We start from the raw sequence: 10770 nt of genomic DNA, 5'->3' as shown, positions 1-10770 counted from the left end.
GAAATGATGATATCAGTCCCAGGATAGGGTAGGGGGCTGCAAGATGCTGAAGGTCCCAGATTATCTCAGTGAGGTTATGAACCAGAGAAATAAGTTCTCCAAAATGTACCTGTGATAAGTATAGAATAGGGCTCTAACATAAGAACTATAAATACATATATACATACATTTATTTATAGATATACATATATGTATATAAGTATATATATATATATATATATATATATATATATATATATATATGTACACACACAGAGCTATAACACAAGGTGGAATGAAACAAGTGCAATAGCAAAGCACAAAGTGTTATTGGGTTCAGAGAAGAGTGAGACTAATTAAGATCATAAAAATCATGCAGGACTTCATGGAGCAGGTAGCACTTGAGTTAGCGCTTAAAATATGGGGTAGATTTTCAGCAGCTGGATATGAAAAGAAAGAGTCCCATGCAGAGAGAGAGAATGGCATGAAAAAAGACACAGAGGTGTATGAGTGTGGGGAGGGGGGAAGTTTTGTTGAAGCATCAAGTGTATGAAAGGGATTAGTGGGAGATAAAGCTGAAAAAACATAGGTCGGAGACAAATCATGAAGGACCCTTAATTTTAGCCTAAGGAGTTTTAATTCTACTCATTAAGTAATTTTTAAAAATTGAAGTTTTTGAGTAGGGAAGTGATGTGATAAGATCAATTCCTAAGATTCATCTGGCAACTACATGCAAAATGGATTAAGGAAAGAAATTCTCATTTTCTCTTTGTGTCTCTGTCTCTCTCTGTGTGTCTCCCTCTCCAGATCAGTAAATATTTATGAACGTAACACAAAATTTTGACTTTTTAAAATAGTACTTTCTAAGTAAAGTCAAAGAGTGACAGTCTTTTTAAGTCAATCCTCATCAATGTGTAAAACTGAATATATTTTACTTGCTTCTAACAGAATTAAAGTGGCTTGAGGTCATCCAGAAGCTCAAATGTAATGGTTTGAAGCTCCTCTTGTCGGCGATTAAAGCCAAAGTTGTTGCTATTGGGTGTGAAACGGGACAGGATATTCATGAGGCCACGGGGTGACAACCGATCCCGAAACTCAGCTGTCATAAAATAATACACCAGCGGGTCAAGACAACAATTCATACTAGCGAGGCACAAAGAAATGATGTGGAAACACAGAATGCTTTTCATAAAGGAGCAGCTGGAAAAGAGGTCTTGTTTCAGCATCATGAAGATAGGGAAATTGATATGGTATGGGGTGAAACAAATGAAGAAGACCATGGCACACATCAGGACCATCCGCAAGGCTTTTTCTTTCTCACTGTTGTTTTGGGGGGGCATTTGGTAGTCTTGTAAGGATTTCATTGTCTTCCAGGTGCAAAAGGCAATGACACCAACAGGGATCACAAAGCCTCCCAGTTCAGCTACGGTGATCATGGCGATGGAAGAAGTCATGTCAATGTGTCGGACTGCGAGATCGGCAAAGCAGGTCTCACTGGAGGTGTTGGCCAGGCTGGCACTTCTCATGACGAGCAAGGGCAAGCAGGCAGCCCCCACGGTGATCCAGATGGTGGCACTGATGGCTATATCATACCTGCGCTTCCAGTTTCGGGCCTTGAAAGGCTTGAGAAGGAAGAAGCATCGCTGCAGGCTAATGCAAGTCAAGAAGCAGATACTCGCATACATGTTGAGGTACTTCAGATAGAAGCAGAAAAGGCACAGGAATCTTGGGAATGGCCAGTGGTGGTTGATATAGTAATAGATCCGCAGCGGCAGTGAGAGAACATGAGCAAGGTCAGCAATAGCCAGGTTGATCATGAAGATGATGGCCTTATTCTTTTTGCTGATGAAACGCCATAAGACCCAGAGGCCCGTACTGTTGGCCAGAAGGCCTGGGATGAAGACCACAATATATGTGATAGCATACAAGGAGTACTGAAATGGCAGGTGAAGACCAGTGCAATTTACTTCCGTACCGTTCCCTTCCATCTTGAATACTTATGCTGCTTTTGTAAAGAACGCATGAGAAAAAAGGTCTGCAGAAAACAAGGGGAAGGTAACATCAGTCCAACGTATATATGTAGGGGTGCCTATTCTCTCAAAACTGACTTCTCAAGAACATTCAGGTTTCCAGTATACTTTCCCCACAATACACTCATGAGGTAGGGAGTACAAACAGCAGTGTTTCCATTATTCAAAAGGGAAATGAGCTCAGACAGGATATAAAAAGAGAAGTTTATTTTTATTCCATAGACACCACCAGTCTTAGACTATACATCTTATTATAAGACGTGAAGGATTGTACCCAGAAATCAGAAATGGTTTTGGGGTGGTTATTCTGTTTTATAGATTTTTTGGACTCATCACGTCTGTCCTCCTGTCATGCTAGAGTCAGTAGGGCATCGTAGAAAGAGGGTCAGAACTGGAGTCAGACACTGGTTTTGGCCAATAGTGTTCACACAACGTTAGGAAAGTTCTTAAACCTCTCTTTCCTCATCTGTAAGGTGAAGGTGTTAGATTCGGTGACCTCTGTGTTCCCTTTTTACTCTGTGAACCCAAAGGTGTCTCCCTTTACATCCTCACAGATCCTGACAGGCCATCCCCTTCACTATTTTTGAGATAGCCCTGGTTCAATTCAGTTGAAGATAAGGTTGTGAGCACACTGAGGCATTTGGAGGCACTCCCCACCCAGAGATTTCCAGATAGAAATTTTCCCCTGCCATTCACACCACAATTACTTACAGGAGACCTCAGGAAATAGAGGAGTCAGGAGTTCCCTCTACTCTGAGTTTCCAGGGCAGTTTGGGACTTTATTCCCTGCTTGGAAATTCCATAATGCTAGAATTTTATGATCTTCAGAATGATGCCTGCCACTATTTGTATGAAGGAGGCAGAACTTTTCTTTTTCCTTCTTCCCCTTCCACTGGCTGCTTCAGCACCAGCCCAGTCAGTCACGGGCTAAATAACCAATTAAAGTGACCACTGGCCGAGTGACAGCTCAAGCAGCCAGTTACATTAATGTGTCCCACTACTACTGCTGTAGCTCATTTAGTAGGAAAGTCTGCTCTACAGCCCAGAAACTTAGTGAGTTCCTACTATCATAAAGACGCCGACCTCTAAGTCTTTTTTCTAGGTTAAGCACAGTTCCTTATAGGATGTGTTTGTCGACAGTATCTGTAAATATGTGATTATGAGTGTTTAGGGTCAGAGATAATGTCAGTATTCCTCTTTGGTTCAAACTTGAAGGCCAAGCTTATAACTCCCCCAGTATTTCTCATGTTAGGAAAAGTAAATTTTACAGATCATTATATCAGCTGTTTTGTATAGCTTAGTATTCCCATTTTACAGATGAGAAAACTAAGACAGACAGAGGTTAAGTAATCACCTAGAGTTCACACAGCTATTGTCTGAGACAGGATGTGCATTCCGGTCTTCCCGATTCCCAGTAACCTGCCACTGTGTCACACAGCTGCCTCTTTAATTTGTAGAAATAAGGGACATGAATACTTCCTATTACTTTCTATTGGTCACAAAGAGAATTCAAATTGGGTTGACTTGAAAAGAAAGTGAGACTGACTTAAAATGAGCAGATCCTGAGATCTAGAATTAACATACAGTCTGCATTAGCTCTGCTATGACTTGCCTTTTTTTTTTTTTTGAGACGGTCTAAAGCTATGTCTGAAGGAATTAGAGAGACAACTGAAAAGTGAACAATTAAGTCAATCCACTGATTGCTCTAACCATGCCAGTGGCTCAAGTCTGTCTCTCTCTTAGCCTTCTTCTAATGCATCTTGGTGGCCTGGGGGTCAGTCCACCAAATACCTGGTAGAGCATGGCTAGTGGAGTATGAACTCAGGGACAGACCAGACCACCTGTCTATGGTTTGGAGGGGCTGACCCCCACATTGTCCCAAGGAGGATCAATTCATTCAGGGCACATAGTTACTCTGTAAGTTCCCGAGCAAAGTTCCCAAGCAGACAGAGCCCCAGGTCATTCATTTCCCATATGAGCTATCCTCTTAGTCCCTGGGTAAGCGACCGTCAGGTATCTTCCCATTTAATGCGTAAAGCAAATGAAAATCAGATAGGTGAAAGGCACTGGCCCTAGGATCAGTAGAGCTGAGGCAAAGTCCAGGTTTGTCCTGAAGGCAGACTGTGCCGCCAGGGGGTTCTTAGACTGCTCAGCCTGGATTAATACGGCCATTCAGGCAAACAGCCAGGCAATTCAGACAAAAATCCGGCCTGCCCAACTTTTTTTAAGGGAATTCACTATGTAACTGAATTGATCATTGACCAGAGATCCCAGAACATTTAGTGTTTGGAGCTCAGGGGTGTTACTAAATCAACCAGATTGCCCAAAGCCACAGTTCCCTCAAACCCAGCCCTGAAATGTTTTGTTATTTATACTCGAAATAGAGAAGATTCTGCCATAGGGATTTTAAAGAGGAGCAAAAACTGCCATTGAACCAGGGAGAGGCCTGTGCTCACACTGTGTGTCCTCACTGTGTGGCCTGTCTGTGGATGGAAGATAAGGCAGCAGGTAGGGAGTGGTCAATAAAACCTGGGTTCAAATCCTGCCTCAGACACTCACTAGCTGCATGGCCTTGGACAAGTCACTTCATCTTGCTAAACCTCAATGTACTTATGTATAAAATGGGAATAGCACTCCCTCTAGTAACAACTTTATAAGATTGTCATGAAGCTCAATGGGCAAAAAACATTTTGTAAACCTGAAGGTGCTATATAGACAACTGCTGTTGTCTTGTAAAAATGATGAAATGGATGGTTTCAGAGAAATTTGGGAAGATTTGCATTAATTAATACAGACTGAAATGAACAGAACCAAGACCACTTTTTATACAATAGCAACAAAAATATGAAAAAAAACAACTTCGAAAGACTTCTGAACTCTAAAATAACACTGAACAATCCTTATTATTAACAGATAGCATTTCTATTTTGTTTTAAAGTTGGCAAAGCACTATACATATGCTATCTCACATAATCTTCAATGACAGCCCTGTGAAGTAGGTGTTCTTATTATTCCCATGTTACAGATGAGGAAATCAAGGCACGGAGAGATTCGATGGATTGCTCACGGACACACAACTAATAAGTATCTGAAGCTGAATTTGAAATCAAGTCTTCCCATTCTAAATCTAGCATCTGATGATAAAGAGTGGGACGTCATATAGTTTTGAATATGGCTAATGTGAGGATGTTTTGCTTAACTTATTTATTGTTACAAGGTTTGGTTTGGTTATCAGTGGGATAAAGGGGTAGAGAGGGGACAAATAAAGACTTGTTAACTGGTAAAAAAAAATCACAATACAATGATCCAAGACAACTCTAAAGGACTTATGAAAAATGCAATCCATTCCCGGAGAAAAAACTAATAGAATCTGAATACAGATTTCAAGCATACTATTTTAAACTTCATTTTTCTTGGGTTTTTATTTTTTTGAGTTCCATAACGTGACTAATATGTAAATATATTTTTCATGATTACACATGTATAACCTATATCAAATTGTTTGCCTTCTCAATGAGGAAGGTGGGGAGGGAAGGAGAGAACTTGGAACTCAATTTTAAAGACGAATGCTGAAAATTGTTATATATATGTAATTTTTAATGATTTTTATGTAATTGGGAGAAAAATATTAAAAATTTTAAAAAGAAAACAAAAGAAAATTATATTTACAAAGGAAGAGGTCAATGATAATACTTAAAGAAGAACTGTCATATTTTCCAAGTGCCTTTTCACATATACATACACATCTCAATCGTTCCCCACAAATGACCCTGCACAATGGAGGAGGCAGATATTTTGTCCCCATTCACTAGAGGAGGAAACCACAAGTCAGAAAGGTGAATGTTTTGGCCCCGCCAGCCAGTGGTAGAGCTGGGAAGTCAATCCCTGGTCTTCTTCTAGTCCAGTGGCCTTTCTGCTCTCTCCATGCCTTCCTCACCCTGTTCTGTGCCTGGACAATTCCTACTCATTCTTCAAGAATCATCTGCTCTGGACACCTTCCTGGATGAGCCTAATCTCAGTGATCTCATCTTTGGCTGGAAGCCAGTAATGTTTATCATCTGCTCCCATCATTCTGCATCTACTCATAACCCTGCTTTCTATTGCTACTGAACTTGGAGTGTGTGTGTGTGTGTGTGTGTGTGTGTGTGTGTGTGTGTGTGTACCTCTTCTTTTACTAATGTCCTTCATCCTCAGATCTCCAATGTCCCAACATGAGGAGGAGGTGACTCAGTTCTCCAAGGCTCTGCTTCTGGGGCACATGCTTTCAGTAGGTCCTCTCTAGCCAGGAAAGCTTCCTGTCTGGGCTGGTGATGACAGACTGAATGTCTAAACCCTAAATGTCTGTCATTCAAGGATTGGCCTAGTTCAATTCAGGGCAGATTGGCTGCAGGGTGATGGATAGTCAAAGGCCATCTGCTCAGAAGGGCTGCAATATTAGTCTGTGGAAGGAGTGTCCACAATGAGGAAATCCCAGACCCTAGATGGAAGTGTGCCTGTCTAGCGGTACCTCAATTGGAAATTTACTGCCTCTAGGATCACTTAAATGTCTTCAACTTGAAATCACAGGATTCTAGATTTTTCAAAGAGGAAGAACATGAGGTTTAGGCACTGGTTCAAATCCTGGCTCTAGAGCACACTACCTATGTGACCTTCTACCCCACCACTACCCCTGGGGCTCAGTTTCCACATCTGTAAAACAAAGGTCTTACCAGGGCCCATCACTGGGACTGACACTGAGGCTGTGACATTTTCTTCCCCTCTCTAAGCCTCAGTTTCTTTATCTTCCAAATGGGCTAGGTAAGCTCTCGATAAGCATATTTGTTGGAAGAATTAGGAATAAATGAATCTTGAGAAACCAAGCAGTGTATGGGAAAAGAATTTAAAGGAAGTGCCATTAAACTGTGCTTTCTGGATTGTCCACCAGATGTCACAAGTGAGCCATGATTCATTGGTCTTTTTTGGATCTAATTCTCTAATAAAGGAGAAGTCATTTTGAGAAGTGCCCACGCCCTTGTAGCCACAAGAACAGAAGTTTTTGCAGGGTATTCTGGGAGTTTCTTTTCAAATCAACTCTTATTCATTTCTTTCTTTTTTTAGCAAGGTTGGTGTGGTGAGGAAGGGGTGGGGTTGAGGGAAGGCCTAGACTTATGATTTCATGTGCAAAAAAAACTCCCTCTACCATTGCAATCCAGCACCTTCCCTGCAACCGACAATTTTACAGAATTGTGTGGACCACCAAGAGTTTCAGTGATCTATGGGAAGAAGCAGGGCTTAACCCCAAGCCAGTTTTTTAGCCACTAAGTGACACGGCCTCTCTCGTGTTTCTTTTGGAAATTCTTAAACTAATTTAGTCATTAACAATGCTAATAATACTAATTCATTAAACACAAATCTATTAGACACATACTATATTCAAAGTATCATGGGAGGAGTATTGGGAGGAGTATAGAAATGAAGGCAACATCTCGAAGCCTTAATCTCTTCTCAGATATAGACACATACATATTTAAACTTTGTATGTACGTATACTTATGTGTATATACGTCTATCTATGTATTGTATATATTTCTCTCTATATACATATATGTGAGTATATATGCATACGAGTGTATATACACGTACATGTGCATACACACACGAATATATACAGCATCACAGCCAAGTGGAATCCCAAGACCTCGCTTTGAAGTTGCCTCAGCCACTTACTACCTGGCAGGAAAGTCGTCCCTCTCAGAACATCAATTTTCTCATGTGTCAAATGGGAGAACTGGAGAAGATGAAACCAGTCCCTTTCAACAGTATGGTACAAATTTTTCAATTCACGTGGGAATGATTTCCATTTTCTAAACACATCTCAAAGTCCAATTTTTGGCCACTAACCTTGTGGGTCAAACTTCAGAACGGGGATTATGGATCCCACCCAGTGGCATGGGAAGAAGTACAATGTATTGATAAGATGGAGATAAGCATTTATCATAGGCCATCAGAGCTGCAAGGGACCTGGAGATCATCTATTCTATCTAACCCCTCCATTTAGTAGATAAACGGGGGGGGGGGGGGGGGAAGAAAGAAACTTACTCAAGACACTGGTTCTTCTATTCAGGTAACAACTTACCACTTACCACTTGCATGTTTATCATAGATGTGCATAGATAGAATGGGCTGGATGTGCTTAGGGTATGGCTGTACCATAGAGGCAAGCTTTCCCATTCACTCTTCACCTTCCCATCTCCCTCCAGGGTCTATTGGCCCATTCAGCTCACCCTCTTCCTATGCTTGCTGAAGATAAACCAGAGCCTTTGTCAAATCCAATTCACTTATGTAACAGCTAAGGAAACTGAAGTTCAGAGAGGGTAAGAAAACTTCTCATGAACAATCTTGATATTAAAAGTTGAGGAAAAATTTGGCCCTGAAAACCTAAGGTGATGAAACCTGATCCCTATCTGGGTATCAAACTACCTCCCAAAGGAAGTCTTATGACCACTCCATCCTTCATTTTCCCCTCTCCCCTAGCCTCTGACAGCAAGTGGAGTCTGTATGACATCCATCATTCAATGCTAAACTGTCTTGTACTAACATTGTACTAGTACTGATCTTACCTCCCCCAAAAGTAAGCTTCTTAAAAGCAGGACTGAATCATCCTCTTTTCTTGGACAGCCCCACAGCACCTAACATGGGGCTAGACGTGTCCTCAGCACTGTAACTAAAAAAGTACACTTAGAATCATAGCTCAGGATTTAGAGGCAGAAGCAATCTGGGAAACATTTAGTCCGATCCTCCTTCATTTGACAAATGAGAAAACCGAGGCCTAGAGAGGGGAGATGCCTTGCTCATGGTCACATAGTTAGCAGGTAGCAAAATTGGGACTGTGGATTGAAAAATCCAACCTTCCCAAAGGTTGGTTTGACAGGCTTTTCCAGGACTCAGCTGAAGACCTAGACTGAGAGTTCAAAGGGGTCATTTAGTAATTAGCTAGAACATCTGGGCACATCCCAGATGTGCTGTGAAGGAAAAAAAAACCAACTACACAGATGATTTAAAGGCCAAATATAATAAGATGACATTTTATAGGTATAAGTGTAAAAATCTTGCACTTTTGGGGGGCAGGGAAGTGGTACTACAGTGGAGAGAGCACAAGCCCAGGTCAGGAGGACCTGAATTCACAAGTGACCTCAGACACTCAACACATACTAGCTATGAGACACTGGCAAGTCACTTAACTTGACTTAGTTCAAAAATAAAAATAGAAATAAAAGTCTTGTGCTTGGATGTTAAAAAATCGACTTCACACGTACAAGATGCGGGAAGTCTGGTTAAAAGCAGTTTACTCAAAAAAGATCTGGAGGATTTAGTGGACCACAAATTCCGTATGAATGTGGTGGGGCAAATAACAATGTGAACATCAGCTTAGCAGACATACGGTCTAGTGACCAGGATTGGTGGGAGGAGTCAGGGGCTTAGTCCATTCTATTCTACTCTGGTCAAGATCTAACTTGAAGCACCACAGCGTAGAAAGGACATGGATACAAGCTGGAGAATGGCTACAGTCAGGCTATTGAGGGGATCAGCCATCGAGCCATATGAGGATTGTTTGAAGGAACTGGGGATGGTTAGCTTGGAGAAAAGAAGGCTCAGAGGAAGGGCAAATGGCAGGCTAGGATTCATCCAAGGATCTATAATGTTGTCACATGTTTTAGAAGAAGGAGCAGTGCTGGTTGGCTGGGCCCCAGAAGGAAGAACAAGGAACAATGCATGGAAATTGCAGAGGCACATTTAGGCTTCTTGTAAAGGGAAGAGAACCCCCAACTTAATAACAATATGAAGTGTCCCAAAGGGCAACGGGCTACTTCAGGAAGCAGTGAGCTCCCTGCCGGGGACAGCTGCAAGTCAAGGCCAGGAAATACTGAGGGGAGTCCTGCTCAGGTACGGGGTCTCCCCTATGACCCCTCAGGGAGCACATATATCTTTCCAAGCACACAAAATCTCCATGGCATATGGGTCACATTCTGGGTGGCCAAGAACAATTCCAAAAAGAGGCCGCGCTTCCTTCGTGAGCTATAACTTCAGAAGATCGTTTGTGTGCGTGCCTATAGATATGGGACCCGACAATGAACAGCTCACTTATAGATCAGATCTGTGTCTGTGGAAACAGGAAAAGGAAGTCGTGGTAGGGGTTGCTTCTCCTTCAATTTAATTTGCCAATCATTGTTAAATGCCTACTATGGGCCAGACACTGTGCTACGCACTGGGGCACACGGAGATAGAAACAACATGGTCTCTGCGGGGAAGCAGCTGGCTTATTCTTCTTAACTTTTGACAACTCTGCAACAAATTAGAGTTTAGGTTTCTGTGAGAGGGGCTTGAGTCCTGGAAACCCAGAGTGATGTTGGCACTGACGGTACTAAATCTGTTCCTCCCCAATAGATAAGGAAATAACTTCTAAAAGACTTCCCACCACCTCCTAGGTCCCAGGACACTGGAGCATTCCTTGCAGGTGAAGTTCCTGGAGCAGCCCTTGAGTTACAAGGTTTGGATAAGTGCTTATTCCCTATTTGAAAGACGCCTCAGTCTTCCCTTGTGTCATGTATGAATATTAGACCAGGTGATCTCAAAAGGTCTCCTCCAACTCTAAATCCTTTGATTCTATGACCCCAGGAAGCTAGGGACTCAGAAATTCCTCCATAGTGAGGGAAGGGGAGGCCAATGGGTTTATTTTGTGTATACCTCAGGGGCCCACCACTGAGGTTATGAATCGCATCAC

At 42.0% G+C, this 10770-nt stretch overlaps 1 protein-coding gene across 1 annotated transcript; it reads right to left on the bottom strand.

Moving 5' to 3' along the window:
- Positions 1 to 506: 506 nt before the first annotated feature.
- Positions 507 to 9581, bottom strand: LOC100933185 (putative P2Y purinoceptor 10). The gene is made up of 2 exons (XM_003774892.4): positions 9503 to 9581; positions 507 to 1975 (listed from the first exon to the last, which is right to left on the bottom strand). Exons 1-2 carry the CDS (start codon positions 9579 to 9581, stop codon positions 930 to 932), a joined length of 1125 nt encoding a protein of 374 aa, XP_003774940.2. The 3' UTR covers positions 507 to 929.
- Positions 9582 to 10770: the final 1189 nt, after the last annotated feature.

Source organism: Sarcophilus harrisii, chromosome X, assembly GCF_902635505.1.
Source record: "Sarcophilus harrisii chromosome X, mSarHar1.11, whole genome shotgun sequence".
Taxonomy (NCBI): domain Eukaryota; kingdom Metazoa; phylum Chordata; class Mammalia; order Dasyuromorphia; family Dasyuridae; genus Sarcophilus; species Sarcophilus harrisii.
Note: the sequence above shows the minus strand (reverse complement) of the source record. Positions and strands in the feature narration are given on the sequence as shown.